The 19706-nt window shown below is 45.8% G+C and overlaps 1 protein-coding gene across 1 annotated transcript; it reads right to left on the reverse strand.

The window, feature by feature from the left end:
- Positions 1-1289: 1289 nt before the first annotated feature.
- Positions 1290-19469, reverse strand: SVOPL (SVOP like). Its single transcript, XM_085322608.1, has 14 exons — positions 19391-19469; positions 18169-18260; positions 16622-16720; positions 16288-16359; positions 15666-15790; positions 14219-14282; positions 12274-12399; positions 10683-10811; positions 8597-8670; positions 5897-6099; positions 4733-4844; positions 3499-3580; positions 1986-2075; positions 1290-1451 (listed from the first exon to the last, which is right to left on the reverse strand). Exons 1-14 carry the CDS (start codon positions 19467-19469, stop codon positions 1290-1292), a joined length of 1509 nt encoding a protein of 502 aa, XP_085178734.1.
- Positions 19470-19706: the final 237 nt, after the last annotated feature.

Here is a 19706-nt window from a genome sequence, read left to right on the forward strand (position 1 = left end):
GACTTGTGCGTATAAATGCCAGCAACTAGAGCTGTAACTCTTGTTTGCTGCAATGATGATTTCTGCAAAAATCTTCAAGTGTATTTTTTGTTTTATAAGAAGGCTATTGAGTCAATCCCCAGGAAAAGAGCCTATTCCATTAAGGACTCATTTATACATCCATTTGTCTCAGCTGCTGTTAGCCAAATTTAATCCAACTGTAGCTAACTAAAGCTTTTATGTCTAAAGTGGTTTTAAGGAGGTGTTTTGCTTAGTAATTACCGTAACTCAACCATTTGAGAGCTAAGTGGCTCTCTGGACTCTGTGCATGGGTTGAATTCCACCAGAAGGGGAGAATAAGTTGTTTTATCAAATTCCTTTCTTAAATTTTGATTTTTCCAGGCTTTACAGAATATATAGAGATTTTTTTAAATGATATAAAAACATGAATCTATTTCTAAAAGTAAGTATTTAAAGAAGACAGTGATTAATGTGTTGCTTTTCCAAAAAGCCCATGGTTAACCATCTTATGCACCTTGCAGAAACATTAGACGATGTGACCTAAAGAACTTAGATATCTAAATATTTTTTAATAATTTAATTTAGCATCTGTCTGTCCCTAAGCTGCTGAAGAATGTGGAAAATCTTGCCTGTGGTCCTCTGGCTTACATGGGGAAAGTGGGCTGCACAATAACATGCAGTGTGACATGGACATGCAGCTCACATGAGCTGAAAATTTCCTTATTGATGTAGCTGAATCAGCCACAATGGCAAAGCTGCTCACCGTCACCTGCAAATTGGTGCTACTGTGTGCATGGAAGGCTGTCTGAATCTAAGCCTATCTTCCACTTTCATCATTGTGCCTGATTTTTTAGCTGATCACCTCTATAGGAAACACTAGCCACAAAGGCTTAGCTAACAGCCTGCTTAAGTTGGAGCTTTTGACTTGTGTTTGATGAAGATGCAACTTTGGTGGTTTAAGGAGTTCCTTCTATCTGCTGTCCTCTCTTGCTGCAGCAGAGGTGACAGAACAAAGTATGCGTCTGTGAACCAGCAACGTGAAAGAAAGGCCAGAGTTACTAGCAAGGAAAGGTTTGCGCTCACAGGCTACCACATYGATGTGAGTTCGTTGAGCCTGGGCTGGGCAATCTGGTTGGCTCTTTTACGAAAAATGAGCTTGGGCAGCTGGGGTGACAGTGCCTTAAATTGCAACAGCATGTTCCCATGATCATCTGTCAGTCCTTTTTTCTCTTGGTGAACTGTTAGGACAGTTTGATGTGCATTATGACTGAATCATAATCTAGGAGTTTCTAAATAGCATTTAGATATGCAAGAGCTCCTGGAGTAGTCATACAAACCTGCAGTGCCCTGCCTTTGGTCTCGATGGGCAAAGTGAACGCAGAGATTGCACATATAATGCACACAGATGCAAAAAGACATAGGGCCCCAATGAAAGAAGCACTTATAAGAACCTGAGGATAAAGAAGAAAAACAGTTCAACTATCAGTTCGGTGATGTGGAGGCCTAACAGTTAATTAGGAATTGAAGAGTAGACAAAGGATCACAAACATCTGAGACTCAACAATAGCCAGAAAAAATAATGTCTTGTGAATCTAACAGCTTTCAGAATGTAACAAATATTAGCAAGCTAAGCTCTGAGAATAAAATTTATGCAGATCTACATCTGGCAAAAACTGCATAAGTACTAACATCAGATGAAGATCTAATGAGTTGACCCCCTAAAAAGAGGAAATTTAAATACATGCCCTCCGACACATGCTTTTTGTGAACTTCGAGGACATCTCTCCATGTATCCTGTGTTTGACAGCAATATTTAGCACAAAGTTTGCCAAACACATCATTTTTGGCCTAATAAAAAAAAAAAAAAAAAAAAAAAAGGAAAAGCTACAAATCTACTCCACAGTGTTAGGAGGAATGAGCAGTCTAGACCTTCACTGCCCAACAATTGACATCCCACATTAAGATGATACTAAGAGTGCTCTTACTTGTGATATAAATGGGGCCACCATGGCTCCCACACGGCACAAAGACCCACTTGTTCCCATCCCCAGGGCTCGCATTGTGGTAGGGTAAACCTAGAACAGGCCAGAAAGAACTCAAATTACTGWCACAAATAGCAATGAGAACCCCATTGCATTATCCAGGGCAGCTAGTGGGATGAGCCATTGAGAGGATTAAAGACCCTTTTGGGTCTCATTTGAGTCATTACACATCTGCCATGCCTTGCCCAAAGTGAAGCTTTAGGGTAAGCCAGTCAAAGCTGGACACGGTCACTCTGTTATTTTTTTCCCACAGACACTTCCCTCCTTCCAGCTGGGATGGGTCATTCAGGTCAGTGTCATAGAGCTTGGCGCTAAAGAGAGAACTTAAGTTRTATTGCCAGACCCTGCATTTGGAGAACACAGAAAAAATGTATGTTGTCTGCAGCCTCCAAGCCAGCCTATCTGTATAAGCAGTACATCTATGGAAAACACCTTTGTTTGGGAGGAGGGAAAAAAAATGGACAAGAAACCTCCAGGCTTAGAGGAATATGCTTTTTCTTTTCTTTTTTTTTAATCTCCCCAACACCTGTGCCAATAAAGCGCTTGAGCATATGTTTTACTTAATTTAAGTCCTACTAATGTCCCATTAGTCAATAGATTTTAGCAAGTATAGTCATTTAAGCCTGTGTATAAATACTTGACAGAAAAGGGTCAAGCCAATGGAGRTAAGGTAACTCAAGAGGAGTTCAGCCATGTGGCTGAAAACGGGATTTCTAAATACAGGTTTTGAGCATTGATTAAATTGTGCATATTAGTAAATTATGACCTAGGCATTCTAGTAGTGGTCTTCACATCAGCAGCATTCAGTTCTCGACCATTAAAGGATTAGTATTTGTTAAAGGCTGGGACATTCTTAACTATAATGTATTATTAAAAGTACTGCAAAATATCAAGCCAACCCAGAGAGGTTTGCTTTTTATCATGTTACTCAATCTGAAAGGCAATATGTTTAACTCTACGTTTTTTTTAAAAAATGCATATTTAACCCGTGGAAGTCATTGCTGCAAATTTTTGTGATGAACAARCTCTCTGTAACATTAAAACTATTTGCAGACAGAACACAACCATTTTCATTAAGTGATAAAGTATGTATATAAATCCTTATATACTACCTCAATCTCTTAGTTGTTGGAAAAGGTTCCTTTAGGTGGTAGCCTATCTTCTAACTTTCCAGGGGGAGAGGAAGGGAAAGAGTGGGTTTTCAGAAGATGCTGGTCCAAGACGTCCTCAGAAAAAGCATTTTCCAGCACCTGCCCAACATGTGGCTCAGCAGGGCCACCTGCTAGTTTTCTGRTTCCTTCTCCAATTTCATAGACAAAAGCAATGTGGCCAGGAAACCAGAGATAYGCAGTTCAAGAAAAGTCACTCTAGTTATTAAATATGGCAGCATTCTCAGATATAGGCAAAHAGKTTTTCATTCACCAGAGTAGCCTAAAGTACTTGCAAAAGGACCCACCTCWGCTGTGTAAATGTAGATAGTGTTGAAGTTTGCTGAAACTAAAGCACGTAGCATGAAGAGAAACCCAGTCACGCCCGCGCTAGAGAGAAAACAATGTGGAGCAAGAATTAGTAGCACTGAACATCAATCACCGAGGCACAACCTAGTATACTCATTGCCCTAAGGCATTTACCACSTTAATATAAAGGAGAATGTAAAGAAAAGTTGATAGTTGACAAGTGTAAGCTTTCATTAGTCCGTTGGCAAGGCATATTTGACAATGACTTATTGCACATTAGCTTTCTTCTAGAGCAGGTTTAGAGGTTGGAGCAGATGATCTCAACAGGACTGCAAAGGCTCAGCTAATATATGTTCACGTTACGGTGGCATCTGTCTTCCAGCCTACCCTTCTTCTTCCATCTCTATGAAACTGTTGCACCTAAACATAATGGCCAGGCTCAGGCTAGAGAGAAGGCAGAGAAAACTGAAAATAAAAAGAGCGAAGAAGCAGGTGCCTTAATGAAAGACCTTAAGCCTCCTTATAGAGGCTCCCATAGCTTAAAGACTCCTAGCAGTGCCCCTCCCTTAGTTCCCCAGTACATCACTGATCCTCCAGGGTTCATGGCCCCACAGGTCAAGACCACTAACATCAATCACTGGCTAGCAGCCATCAAGCTACCAGCCGGTTTAAAAGAAACTTCTAATGTGAAAGTCCATTTCAGATGGCTGAGGTTCATACTAACTTCCAGTAATCTTTCAGCTCTGCTACCTGGAGAATGGTCTCGTAAATCCCTGCAAATCAAGCTGATAACCTTCCCCTTGGTGACCTGAGCTTCTTTGGAGTGCCTGACTCCACAAGCTAGAAGGCCTATACAGTAGTGCTAAAAAGAAAAAGAAAAGAAAAAAAGAGAGAACGGTACAACTCATTTGTAATGGATGTTGTTTACMTTATTTTAGTTTTCCAGGCTGCACTAGTTGGCAGCTGGTTGAACACTTGGGGAAGGCATTTGGGCTCAGTAATGTAAGTTACTCCCTCACCATACACACACCCTCTCTTACCACAGCCTCTGTTGCAATAGTTTTTCTGGGAAATGCAGAGAGCCAGCTGGAGGGGGTTTTTTTTCCATGTGTACAAGAATTACTGGGCTGACCGACTGGTGACCTGAGGCTACCGTAGATTCTGCCATCTGCCCATAGTATTGCGAACCCTGCTACTCTTCAGTGATGGCAGCATACTGAGTTAGTAGCCTACCTTGAAGTACAGATATTGAGGAGAAGAAAGAACAGTGCTGTACATGCCATGGTTATACACAGACTCAGGCGTCTCCCAAGGAAATTGATGCCTAAAATGTTCAAGGGATTTACTAGAGATGATGAAGAAAGAAAAAAACCCAAATGTTAGATGACTTAGTTGTAATGTATGTCTATGTTCCTAGACCTCAATGCCTTGTGCATAACGCCTCAAAACCCCTCATCCTGAGTGTCTACCAAATGCACTATAAAATGTCAGCTCCTATAATTCTCCTACACCCAAATCCTGTAATTTGTGCACACCCTTGTCTCTTCCCTTGCAGTGGATGGAGCCTGTCTGTCTCTGACCCTGCTGTGCAGAGCTGAGGCCAGACACTAGTTGCAGCCCTGCTGGTTGCTCCCTCTTGATGTTCCTGTCTCGGACACAGCTTCAGGAGAGGGGCTGACTTTGCAAACAGTGTCTGCCCCGTGCGAGGAAGGCACAGTTTGAYGAGCACCTTCCTGTGCCGCCAGCGAAGTCAGCGTGGCCACAGGCCTGGGGGCTTTCACTGCCTCTGACTGCTTGGGYCCTAGAATGTGCCCTGTTGAGGCCTTGCAGGAGCTGAAAGCTGAGTGGATAGGCTGTACCAGGAAGCATTTTGGTTTGGCTGTGGATTCACTGGGCAAACTTTGGAGTCTTTTATTGTAACACTCAGTATTAGATCTGCTCCTGAGGCTAATATCTTTTCTAAGGTAAGGCACACATGCAGTGTATTCACTTACATCAATATGACTACCTGCAACCTTTGCTTACTTACAAATTTCCAAAAGCTGTGTGTCTGTGAATTTGTTTAGAAGCCAGAATTGGTTCTGGTAATTTAGCACTTGGACAATTTTGCCTTGAAGTTTAAGGTAGTTGGTATGTACTGACTGCAAAGGAGGTCTTTGACTGTGGGGGTGAGAGGACCTGTGCTGTCATCAAAAGCTGCATTACTCACCTGGGGATGAATGCCCTCCCCTACCCTTGCTACCAGCTCATGGCCTTCATTTTGAAGCCTCTCTGCCTGGCTGTTGCCAGCAAAACTGAGGACATGTCAACCCCCTGTAAGTCACTGCACACAAAGGGAAAAGCTGTCCAGAGAATCTTAACAGGCTATAAAAAGGGGGATTGAAAAGCTAGGGTTACATGCAATCTCTCCAACTGTGCTGATGATCATGGTCTGGTAAGCAGAAGGGCCGAATAAGTGACAGTGGCATGGGCTCCGGCTCTCCTCGGAGCCATCTCCAGCTTCCTCCCCTGCTGATGCTGGAGAACCACAGACTAGATCCCGTTCCAGTAATTCAGCGCTGGCCAAGATAACACCATAATAAGCAAAAGCRATGCCAAGCCTGTGGGAAGGAAATGGGGCAATGAAAGGCAAGAACAATGGAGAAGGTCGGGAAATGTTCTRGCACTGAAATGCAGCAGGTTTGGGGTGCCCCATGACAGATTTTCTGGCCCCAACAGTTGGATCATGCATTGCAGAGGACCCTTGTCAATTAGCCAGAGCTCWACAGTGACTTGGGCACCCACCACATCCATGTGTACCCAGGGCCTGGYACACCACTCCAGCCCACCTCTGCCTACCACTTGTCCTCCAAGGAAACCACCCCAGCTCTCAGCTCATTTGTCCMCTTGCCCTTTAATGTTTCTCCTTGCTGTGCAGCAGGTAACCTCAGCTGCCCAGTGTCCCCTYGGCAGAATGAGCAGGAAGCTGCCTTCTCAGGGGTCACCTCACTTTGGCACTTTCTGAGGTTCTGACGATGTAGGCTTGGGATGGAAACCCTCACACTGACTCCCTGCACCATGTGCACTTCTCCCCCTGGTCTGCCTGTAACCCTTGTGCCCACATCATGCCTCTGTCTCCATAGATGCAACCTCACAGCCCAAGTGCGTGGCTGCAGGGGTTGGCTGGCTGCAGAGGGCTCCAGGGAATAGAGCTGAGTCTCAGCTGGGGCAGCCAGGCTGGCTCTGTGCAAAACCACCTTAGGTTCGGCGGGGTTAGGCACAGCTCTGTGCAAACACAACCACGCTCATCCCAGACAGCTTGCTCCATAYGTTTATGCTGCCATACGCCAGCACTAAGAAAGAAGAGTGCAACAGTGCACGCATGCATGCATGGTCTCTCCCCYTCCCTATCACTCCTGGATTTCCTCCCTATCACTGCTGGGTTACTGTGAGTAAGGAAAAATGAGTGAAGAAGTCATGAAGGCCACACATTCTCATTGAGATGTTACTATCAAATACTTGCTCATTTGAAACCAGTACAGCCCTGACAGTGCTTTTTGGCCTTAGCCTTGCTAAACCAGCCATRTGCTCACATGCATGATCACAACCATGTTTACCACCTTCCTGCTCCAGTTTCTGCTGAGGGTGATGCTGCCCACCCCCAACTTCCTTTAAAGGGGAGGTCGGTTGCTAAAGCACCACAATCGTGCTGCTGGCCGTTGGGCAGCAGCTGTGGTGGTGCAGAGCTGCAGGCCAGCTGGGAACAAGCCAGCTCAGTATCCAGTCCARTTTCTGGTCTGCTCGGAATGGTGAGATGCTCATGCTGATGTCTCATGGGGGACAACRTGCCCCCTCATTTCCTTCTGCTCGTGCAGGGCTGTAAATGGAGATATTTTCAAAACTGTCCCTGCCTGGAGGACCCTGCCCGGAGAGTCTCTAAATCAGATCCTGCTGCTTGGAGCTCACGTGTAGCAACCATCTAGGTTTTAGTCTTTATCATTTCTGCACAGCGACTTTCCAAAGGAGTTTTCAGCACTGACTGGTGAAGCTCACATCGTACCCTGGCTTGCTGACAAGAACACAGCATTAGTGATGGCAGCCTTGCTGTGTCATTATCAAGTAATTCAGCATATGACTAATCATAAGCAGGCTAAGAAGTGATTTTCACTTTTTTGTTCCCCCTCTGGCAGTTTTAGAAACAAGCTTCAGCATCCAGGCTATGAATTGAGTTGCCTTGGGAATGCGGGGGGAATGCTAATGGCACAGAGGGGTGGGAAAGCAAACCCCCAGAACATGCTGGTGACTCCTGGGAGAGCAGAGGAGAAAGAAGAATTAAAATAAAGTATTTCATAAAATTTGTACAAGTTCAGGGAAAAATATAAAAGATTCAAGGCCTGACTTAGCAAGATTTTAGGTCAATGATCTCCCACAAATCTATTATTTATACATTTCCATTCTAGACAGCAAAGTCAATGAAACATATATTAGCCATGCATACAGCTACTGGGAACATTGCATATGAAACTCATCTTCTCTTCAATTTTTAATTTTCCCAGGCCAGTGGCACTGCTAACAGTTAATAAGTTTCTGCTTAAGTCCTATTTCACTGATGCATTGGCTGGGCTGCAAAGGCGGTACGTTTGTCCTCTCAGGAGGAACAAGTCTGCAAAAAAAAAATGAAAGCCAGTTCAGGGCACGTCCTTCTCGCACGCTGCCAGCAGGCGTGAGCTTACTCTTACAGCTCTCATGCAGACCACAAGCTCTGTGGTCAGGCTCCTATAGCACTTAGACTGAGCTAACCTGCCCTGCAGAAAGGCTCCTGACTACCTACAATATGCTGCCTTGACAGCCCTTGAAGTYCGTCCTGTTCTGCCTATATTAAAGCTGACCAACATAAGGTGTTTAAGGCACTGCATGAGGACAGGCAAGCCTGTAGTGCCCYGTGCCCTGCACACTCTCCCTCCAGCCACCAACAGTTTGTGGCTCAGGGGCTTCCTGAGGCAGAAGCAGTGTCTCTGAAATGGCAGAGTCAACACGAGACTTCTGCTCCCTGCACACATTCAAATGAAAGAAAGAACTGATAAATAAGAGAAAAAAGAATAAAACGATGGGTTTTACCATATGATCCATATTTGTAAAGTGGTTCTTAAGTATTTGGGGTGCATGAGGTCCTTAAATCTTCCTCTTCTTTCCTGTAAATCATTTGATAGTAAATGAAGTTTAGAAACACCGTCTTATACATAGAGATGAGTGATCTGCTGTGGCAGCTGATTCTCCAGGCACCAGCCCCTTCACTGGTGGGACAGGCAGATGGGGCATGGCAGTGCCACACCAGTGATCTCTCTTTCCAGAGGACACACACAGGCAGGACACTTTACAAAGGATGGAGGGGAGGAGAAGACCAGCACCCTGTGCATCTCCATGCCTTCCAACCCCCCTCCTGGTGTTCAGCTCCCACAGTGACAGGYCAGGGTCAAAAGTGGGCAAGATGCTGGATGGACACATGGTTGCTCCTGCTCAGGCTAATGCTGCTTGGGCTGGCAGCAGCTCCCATTTTGGCTGGTCCCAAAGAGGGACCCAGTGTCCAACATCGGAGGGTAGACCCTACCTGTCATGTCCATGTCTCTTCTCTTGCCAGGGCCATGGCGTCCTGCAGGACTCAGCATATGGCCTGGGCTTATGGCCTGGTGCAGGCCCAGGGTTGGCTGCTCTGGACACTGAGTGAGGTGATGGCCACTTTCATCTTTTCCAAGAGGGCTGAAACACTGGTGAGCAGAGACAGGCACTGGGGGTCCTGCATGGCCCATGGCTCCCTGAGAGCGGGCAGCCACGCCAGCATCCTGCCTCCAAGGGGAGATGAGTTCACAGGGATGGTCTGGGTTSCCTTTTTTTCTTTTTTTATTGGTTAAGACTGGGAGGGTACACAACTAACAAAAACCCTTCACACAGCCAGTGCGATTCCGTTACATAAATTCAATTAAACTACAGGGAAGCTTTAATCCTAATTAATTCCAATACAATAGCACCATCTTGCATGAATTGCTAAGGACAATGCCTGGTGCCTGTGGGACTGAAGAAGCAGTAAAGAGGTCCAGGAAAGGGACTTTAAAGAGCTGGAAAATAATCTCAAGGACTTCTTCATCCATCTTTCCTTTCTTGGGGGTAAAAGGAGCCACCTGAATAAGTTCCTCCATGGCAGTCCTTCCTCCTGGTCAGCGGGGCTCAGACTGACAGTAATGGGAAGCAGGCAGGTGCCCCTGCCTGTACTTCCTCTCCTGCCTGGGCACGCTGACACACACTTGTCAGGCACATYGGTCAAGAAGTGATAAACCCCAAGGCTTCGTTCCCTCTTGCCTGTGAAAAACGACCCATTTCCCTGGCAGTCTGCTGGACACCTGTATSTCTTGGATGCTTAGAAGAGGCGGAAGCAAGGATAGTTCTGGCTGCTTGAAAGGGAATGCCTTGCTTTGACCCTCTTTGACTGGTCTGGTGACTTTGGAGACTTGGGATATTGGGGTTTAGTACATAAGTGAGGTCAGGGGTTGGGAAAAGACCAAGAATGCTAGGAGCTCACTTTGTGGGAATCCACCACAAGAAACATTTCTATCCATTTAGAAACGGCAGATAAATTCCAGAACATTTAGAAACTAGAAAGTTTGCTAATGCCTGAGATGCAAGCAACTCACTGTGCCAGCAACTGGCAGTGGCTTCAGGCCACAGACGGAAGCCCGAGCTTCCCCTGTGTCCACACATCAGTGTTCCCAGAGTCCTCATTTCTCCTGGAGACAGGATGGGTGATCTCACAGGAAGGACCCCTCGCTTTCTTCAGCCTAACAGGCTGTAGTCCTCAAAGGGACTCTGAGGAGCAAATCCTGTATCCCATGGTACACTGGGAGACTGTTGGGAGTATCGATGAGCAATAAGGAAGAACGGTCTCTACGGGGAACCCTTTTTGTGGTARAAGAAGCTAATCTTTTCCTCAGAATAGCTTTTATATGAGCAAAAACAAAGAACCCTGGAAAACTCTATTCTATTTGAGGGCTAAGATTGCTGTCTCTTCAAAAGAGAAAATGGCATCTTCATCAATAGTCCTTTGGAAAAAAATCAGACACAGAGAGGAAAAACACCCAGCAAGGCATGGTTGGCAATCTCCATCCCCCTGCATCTCAGAAATGCCACACGCTCTGCTCAGGAGCGGGCTTACGTTCGCAGGCTCCCTCAGGATCCCTTCGGGCATCACCGCACGGTTCATCTTGGCGATCCTCCGCAGCGTGGCCAGAGCAGCCTCGTCGTTTCCCGTGGACACGTTGTAGCGAGCGGACTCTGGGATGAACTGAAAGTGGGAGAGAGTTAGAAAGCATTTCTGCTGGTCCCTTTCCACCAGACACTACACAAATGTACCCACGTGACTTTCAGTTACCGCTCCGTGTCCAGAGGTCCGGCCACATGAGCCCGACAGAGTGATGCATGAGCTAAAAAGCCCATTGCCTTTTGTCCCAGTCAGGCCTGGTGGCCCTATGGTCTGGATTTATTTCCCCATGGGCTGAGGCTTCCCAGCTCCCCATTGCCCCGTGTGGCGGGGAGCTGGCTCTGTCCAGCATGCCCGTTTTGTACACAGGCTCCCAGGGCTCTGCTACTGAGCTGCCTGGGACAACCATGCATGAGAGAGGGAAGCCAAAGACAACAGTTTAAAAGAAAAACCCTTAATTTAAATAATTAAAATTTTAAAATGGAATGAGACACATATCACTCACTCACGCCAAAGTTTTGAGTCTCAACAAAATTGTTAAATTTTTTTAAAAAAGAAAGACATAAGTAAGATTTAGGATTGAATCATTCATCACAAGAATTTGACATTCATCTATCCCTTCTGCTCACTCCAAAATAAAACATTTTTTATTGAATGATGCATATATTAAATTATAAATAATTACATGTATTTTATGGAAAATATAAATGTAAGGCAATTTTTTTCAAATTATATATATTGATTGTATTTTTATTTCTTTTAGACCAAAAGCTGTTGCTTCTCRTTTTTCCTGGTACAAATAATCAGGGAAATCAAGCATCACAGATATACAAGTGGATGTTCACAACGATCTTACATTTGACCGCACAGTTATCACYACAGAAGGACTTGTGTGTGCATTCAGCTGAAGGCAGGGGTTTAACATCCCTGCAACTTGCTCACCCAATTGCAGCTAAGCAGTGTAGTGCCCACCAGCACTATCACTAGGGATTTTCCACATCACTCCACAGAAATAAGACGTTCCTTGTGTCCAAGGCTGTTATTTCTRAAGAATGAATAGATTCGAGGAAGATACAGTCAGCTAAGTTTGYTGTGTACGTTCTTTGTTGAGGCTTCTTTGCTCAGTCCTAATAAATTTAAATACTGAAAAGAGTGTATGGGATCCAGCACTAGACTGAAGGTATTAGCTATGGTTTCTTGCATACCCTGTCTAGCCTGTCCTTATCTCAATGTTATTTCCACAGTCTTTCATTATCGCTGGCAGAACCTGACACCAGCGCCCATGCTGCTAGGGGTCACAGTGGGGTAGTGAAGCTGGAGGCAACAACCATCTCCTGCCAGGCAACATCTCCCTGACAGCTGTTCCAGGCATGTAGGACCTTCTCAAATCTCCCTATTTGAGAGGACTGCAGTAGTAAAGCAACGACTCCACAGCAAGTCCCAGCCTCCACGCTGTGGAGGACGATACCTCTTGGTGGCTATGTCTGGCAGAGGACACCAGGCCTTTGCAATGCTGTGGGCAAGAGGGCAGGAAGGATCTCCTTACCTTGAACACCAAGATGAGGATGATGCCAGGAATGGAGGCTATTCTGATCAGCCACCGCCAGCCGATGGTTGGGTTGACCACTGATGCCAGGCCAATGATTAACAAGGAGCCTGTCAACCAAAACACCTTTCCAAATGGAAATCAAGGGGTTAAAATAAATGAACATATGGCAATGATTTGTTTATTTTCATCCCTTATGGTCTCATTCTCCGGATACATCAGGATTTGTATTAGGGAGAGCTGTGGTTCAAACTGAGCCATCCTGTGGCTGCTTGCAAAGCTGAATTTGGGTTGAAACAAAGAGGGAAAGATGAGATTTTGGGGAGAGATGTCTGAAGATAGTTTTAATTAGCTCTGGATGAAAACATAACTTGCCATGCCTCCCATTGTACATAAAAACCCTTCTATCCGCTTCTTTTGTCCTTCCATTCGCTTCCCTGCTAATGTTCATGCCTATGACTTTTTCTCTTGTCTGAATCTCTGTGGGAAGCARTAGATTTACAAGCACTAAAGGCAATAATGGGCCAGATTTCCACTGYGGGAAGTTGGTGGGGCTCCAGTGGACTTGATGCCAATTTATACCAATGGAGAAATCTGGCCCCAGGTCTGCAAGTACATTCCTCCCTAAAGTTCACTTGTAGCCATTAGGAAAAGTGTTCTTTTTACTCACACAAAGGATCTAAGTTAATACAAAGCACAAASAAATTCATAAAAGCCACAGCCAGTTCATGAGTAATCTGTGGGCATAAATAATGGATTTCTGGAGAGAAATATAAGATTGTTCTTTTTTTATATAAATCYTTGTGTTTTTGATGACACTTTGGTAATGAAGCCCTAAGATCAAACAGAGAATAATTAAAAGCAAATCATCCTTGCCACCAAGTCCAGATACAAATACTCTTGGTTGAACTGGCAGACAAATTCATATGTTCAGTGAAGTCTTCCCAGATAATTTGCACATGCATAAAGTGCACATTGCATAAATTCGGAGCAATAAATAACTCCAGTCATGTTTACCATGATCTTTCCCCAACAAGTCATCACAAACCTTCCCAGCACACCTCAAGCCTAACTTGCAACAATCTGTGCTAGCCCACTGCTGGACAAAGCATCGTGAGCAGGGACGGCAAGGGGCACAAATTAGGAGCTTACTTGGGAATCGTTTCATTAATCATGTGTTACTGCCACAGTTATCTCATCTAATTTGAGACCCTCAGCAAACACTAGTATGAGTTGCCGAGCTGTCCCAGCATCAAGGGTAYCCCCTCAGTTCACCTCACTTTTGACTAGCATCTAGGTGGTTCTTGTCCCCACCACAGACCCCAGATAAAGCCCAGGGCTCCCGATGCAGCTATCATCTCAGCTGGAGATCCACAGAGATGTGGGATGAATCCAGGCCCAAAGGCATAAGCAAAGTGGAGACATGCATGCCCTCTRCCCGGGGCTGGCCTCACATTTGGCACAGTGGCTGGTTTCCAGCCGAGAGCCGGTCACTCTCCCTACCAGGTAGCACAGCAATAAGCACGTTGCTGCTGTGGTTTTGTGCTTACAGCACTACTCTAGCATAAGCTGTTGCTGCTGACCCTCGCTCCTGACTGACAGCCCATCAACACTGACCYCATTAAAGTAGGCAACACAGTTATCAATGTGGTAACCAGAAGGTTGGATGTCAGCTGTCACTCAAAGTCCCCAAGCAATATTTGGAACATCCAATTATTTCAGAAATAAATTGCTCCTTTTCTGCACACAAGTATCCATGTACTTGTTTAATAATGCAGCATATACACTCTGGGGCATAGAAGGCAGAAGACACTTGCTCTGCCCAAGATAAATGCAGATTGTCTGGGACAAAGGCAGACTTGCTGGAGATTGGGTTCCCAGACAGCAACCAGACAAATCTCCTGGGACTCTGGGCTAGAAAGAAGAGTAACATACTCATGCTTACCTGAGATAAGGGCAACATGTATCCTCTGTATTTGGTAGGCAAAAATTCTGTTTTTATGATAAGCCTAGCAAAAAGGAAAAGAAATGCAGAAAGACAGACAGACAATGAGAATTTCTGTACTAATCAAATATCCATTCAGCTCAGTTATTGTTTGATGCTGTGGCCAGTAACCTGCCTGACAACCCCTTTCCCACCACTGGTTCACCAGAAAAGAGGGATCTCACTCCACATCTTTGCCTCAGGCACGCTGCATTAGGAAAAGCATAGAAAAAAAATCAAGCTTTCATACCACCCATGCTAGCTTTACTATCAGAAAGGGTTGCTTCCTTTAAAGTCTCATCTCCCACAGCAGTTCACATGGGCCTGGGCTCCCTGCCCCATGGCCAGTGGCACCCTGTGCCCACTGCAGCAGGCACCATGGGCCTGTTCTTCCACTCGGGCTTCAAGGAAAGAGAATCATCAAAGATCCTGAAATTTTGGATTTGTTCCCACTGACAGAGTTGAAAGAAACAATTTGTTTTTTGCAAGGCTCCTAGTGAAAATCACTTTTAATACTGTGAATTTTATTCTTCTTCCACCTCACCTCCCTATTTCCTCCCAAAAGGACAACAGGCTTACATTTAAGGGACAACTTTCTAGGTCAGGTCAAGAAGAATTTGTTACTTAGGCAGAACTRTTGTGAATATTTATACAGTGAAGCAACCTCCGCTCATCTATTACCTGTCTAATTGTTTTTATAATATATGTGTTTAATAATCCTTCTGTTATTCATTTAATGTAAACCAGCTGTCCTCTCTACTCCWAAGCTCTTGAGTCCTTGGAAACTGCAATTTAGGCAGACTGACAGGGATTCTGTGAAATTACAGAATGCCTTTTTCTTCTGAAGAGATGTGGGAATTTCCTCTCTTCCAGCCCCCTCATAGGCCCCTTTCTGGCTGTCTCCTCTTGGTCACAGCACAGGACCAGTTTATCAGGCCGTGTGCAAGAGTGACCAGGCACTACACAGGAGGTCAGCCACAGGAACTAAAGGGCCTTCTTGGCTTTAACCAGGGAATTCAGCCCCTCCAGGTCTGCAGGTGCTTCTCCTGAAGAAGAAAAGTGGCACCATGTTCTCATTTTTGCAGAAACAGAGCCTGGCATAATAAGACCAAATGTGAATGCCCCACACCGATGGGGTGCCTGCTGATCCTTTTGCCTTTAATATAGCTGATTCAGTCCCATTTACTCTCATTACATTCACCATTATCCTCAAAGAAAATAACGCCCTGGAAAAGTTACATTTCCATCCTTAAGGGCTTTCCCCTCCTTTGCTCCACCCTTACTCCTCCCTCTCAGTTTTCAGCTGGTCCCACTAGCCCCACCAGCACAAGGAGAGCACACCTCACCCTCACCCCAGTGATGGTTTGGTTGCCATGTCAGGGTCATGAGGCACCAAGTATCCTCTTACCCTTGAGCATGGCCTGACACACCACCGCCTACCATGGTCCGCAGGAACACAAACCAGATGTAGGATGGGGAAAACGAGGTCAGCAGGGAGAAATAGGCCCCCCAGAGGAAGGAAAGCAGCAGAATCTGCAAAGGCAAAATTAGCGTTGTAAAAGCACAGGTTCAGTTCATGAAAAACCTCTCTGTTCAGGTCTGTATATTTGGACAGTTTCCTGGGGAAAAGGCACAAGGTGAGGGGGAGGTGAGCTGGCCCCAAGCATGGCCAAGGATGTGTAATGCAATGCCAAGTTTCTTGATTTCTGGGTTTCTATGATGGGAGAGAAATGGTTTCCACTGCATTGGTGCAGAGCTGCTGCTGTGGAAGCTGTGGGAAGAGCTAGCATATCTCTGAGGGGTTTTGAACCCCATGCTGGGACTCCCTTCACACTGTGTTTTAAGGCATAAGTCACTCAAACCCTCACTGCAGTTGTGCCTTTGGGACYGTGCAGTGAACAGGTGAAGGGGATAAATGACGGCGGTCCTTTCTTGGGGCCATTCAGGCAGCTTCAGTGAACCTTCTGCAAATGCTGCTCGGGATCCTGCAAGGCTCAGAGGGGCAGGCACAACCYGTGGCACTCACTCACCTTCCAGCGGCCGTACCTGTCAGCCAGGAGCCCAAGGACTATGCTGAAGACCATGTAGCCAAAAAACACCATCTACAAGAAATCAAAGTATGACCTGAAGTACCCAGCTACGGATTGTCTAGTCCTGGCAGTATCTGGCAGGTCTGCTCTTAAAACTAAGGGTGTATTTAATGTTTTCTAAGTAGCAAGAAAGATAAACTACCACTGAATCTGTCATTTCATTAACACCAGAGCTCCTCACCATCCGGGAAATGCGCTTTAAAACAAAAAGTCAATGATGGTGTCCCTGGCAGTGCTCAAGTGGTAGACAAGTGGGGCAGCATAAGTCACTCACCGTTGTCACTAAAGCCACCTGCCAGTCTTGAAGACGCCACTCGCATCGGATGAGAGGGGAAACAACAGCTATTAGCATGATCTCCATAGCTTCAGCCACCTTCAGGGATAAACATGCATGTTAGCAAGCAAGGGCTGCCACAAGGAGCAGGCTGAGCCTCCATCCTCAGTCACACCGAGCCTGCAGACATGTCAAGGCCCTCAGTTTTGAGGCAGTTCCCTGCATGCGTTAGCCCGCCCTCTGAGAGAATATGCAAGGAGAAGGCCTTGACACCTTTCGGCTTGTGGGGCAATTTGAGGGGAGAAAGACCAGCTGCAAATATCTCTGCTGGTTGCATGCCAAGCCACCCAGCAGTGGTGACACAGGTAGCCCTCAGCAAAATCAAATTGCACTGGAGCTAAGTCAGGCAGCTGGCCTTGCTGCTGCTTATCAGCAGTGCAGCTGAGTCACAGTGGTGAAGGGTGCCCGTGCTCCTACTGTTTGAGAGTGCAAAGTAAGAGAGAGTATCTCAAACCTCAGCCATGTAAGCTGGAGCCAAGATTTTCACCTTGCCCATGCCACAGAGCAGGAACATGTCTGTGGACCCATACTGCAGCCTGGTTGGCACGCAGGTGCTGTTGACTATGGCAGCTTGGCCATGGCCTGAGCCCTGTGACTGCTGGGGAGGATGTGGACACTTGGAAACAGAGTGAGGGCAATGGGGAGAGGAAAAAGTAGGAGAGAAAGTGGGTATCTAAACAGAATGCGTGTCTAGAAAGGCTGGAAAGATTTGTCCTTTGAAGAGGACAATCTCTTCCAGCAGAGTTAGTGGAAGATCTTCAATGGTCTCCTGAAATCAAGCTGCTGGAAATCCAGCTGTGAACTTGTGCTTATAACTCACAGGTGACYCCATAAATAAATATCAATAAATCAGTACAGTGCTGCATTAGCCCAATGGTTGTTTCCCACCAGCAGATGGCTTTAGTAAAGAAATGAGCCCATCAGTCACTCATATCTAGAGGCCTTGAAATGATCCTAGTGGATGCATCTTCATCACACCTTTAGCCCCAGCACGGCATTAGGCTTGTGCCCCAGTTCCTAAACCACCTTTGTTGTTAATGGAGAATCCTGACCCTCAGGAAATTCTTCAGGCACCCAAGAGCAAGAGAAGAGGTCAACCTTCTGTGCCAGGTCGCACAAGGTCTGGGTGTCATGAGGCATCATGAAAAACATGGTTGGGAAGCTCAACCCGAGTACTCAGACAGGACTGAAGCACCTATTGGTGCTGCCTGGTGGGGGTACAGTGCTCCACCACCACTCCGGGACAGAGGCCAGGCAAGGATACTCTGGACCAACCTGCTCAGTTTTCTTCTGAAATAGGTGTGACATAAGCACAGGCAGATACCAATTTTGGCTGGAGAAAATATAGAGATGTTGTTTAACAAGCTGTATGTGAAAAATCTGGGCTGCAGTATTAGCACATGGTGCCTACAATTATTAATACACAGCAATAAGGGTAACAAGAAAAGCATTTCTTAGGGCTAATATAGTTGGCTGCAGAAACCTACCCCAGTGCTTCCCATAATGAGGAAAAGTGCTATGTGGAACCTCCCAAACCCAATGGTTTCCACAGCTTCCTCCACCGTAAATGTCTTCTGCCCTGAAGAGCATTGGAAAAGAAAGACAGAGAAGAAAAAAAAAGAAAAAAGAAAACACATTTGCAGTGAAATTGTACCTCATCAGGTCTTTCTGAAATGTAATTTCTTCATGTTACTGTGGGACTGTGCCGGAAGAAATGGTTGGCAACATGCAGCAGTTGCAGGTACTTTCTATTAGTCCAACAGTCCCTGGGCATGCTGCTGATCTGGTGCTTCAGGGACTAGATAAAATAACAGCTAGCACTGGGAGACTACATGGAGGAGACCAGTTTCACTCCCCATGGCCTTTCTAGCCTTGTCCACAGCTACTGTGGACGTTTCAGAAACCCATACCTGGGGCAATGGACCACGCTCCTGGATGCTGGTCCACTCCTTTCCCCTGCCCAAACTGCTTCAGGCCCAGACCCTCTCCATGAAGGCCAGAGGAAGAGCCCGCACTGGCACAGCGGGAGCCGGGCATCCCGCTCCTGCCACCTCAGCAAGGTTTACAGACACAGCTAGTGGACAGTCGCTGGGGGCCCTGGGCTCAGCCTTGTCTCTTGTGAGTTCATTGCCGACAATGTTTCCCTTTTTCAGGAGCAAACACAACACAGCTCAAGACTAAGGCTAGAACAGCTTTATAAACGGAGCCAATAGAAAGCTGTCCATGCGTAAATATTTTTTATCTCTTATTTAGGTAAAGTTAGAGCTTAGTTAGTTCAAACAAATCAACATTACTTGTGAAATGAAACTGAACTTACTGAAGAATTTCAGAAGAAGTCTTTCTTTCTTTGCAAATTCAGAACTTTTTGTTTTGACACTTTTCTACAATTTTTTTTTTACTTTAAAATATTTTGAGATAGAATACATTTTTTTTTCAAAAATAAATGATCCAAAATGAAATAATTCTTTGATTTCTGGGAGAAGAAAATATTTACACATAGTAGAGGAGTGAGAAAATTTGGGTCATCTGGCCAACAGATCTAAGTAGCAGCTGCTAGTCTGGTAGCCGGGACAGGAGAGAAGGTGTATGGAGCTGCTGCCATGTACCAAGGTCGCAGGTAACAGGCACACCAGGAGGCTGGGATCCTCCCTTGACCCCATCTGGACTGAATGGACACCAAAATCTCTAGTCCTGCCATTTCAAACCCACCTTTTGGGGGCTCTTGTTTCTCTGTGCAGATTTCCTCCAATCTGATAGCATTTATTGCCTCTTTTGGTGCAGTGGCCATCTCAGCTCCTGCTGGGGTCCACGGTCCCTGCTGGAGAAGGTTGGGGTTTAACTGGGAATCCTGCATGCAGCTACAAACCCATCTGAGCAAGAAGCCAATAAAGCAGCTTTCTGCACAGTGCTGGACGTGTTCAGAAATGCTCATCCATGGATTTGTTTCAGACAGCTGATAGGAAGTATCCTCTTTTTCTCCCTTCACCACAGTGTTTTTTGTAAAAAATATATGGATACAAGGTGA

The sequence above is a fragment of the Rhea americana genome, unplaced genomic scaffold (genome assembly GCF_003343005.1).
Source record: "Rhea americana isolate MKP2758 unplaced genomic scaffold, rheAme1 scaffold_79, whole genome shotgun sequence".
Lineage (NCBI taxonomy): Eukaryota > Metazoa > Chordata > Aves > Rheiformes > Rheidae > Rhea > Rhea americana.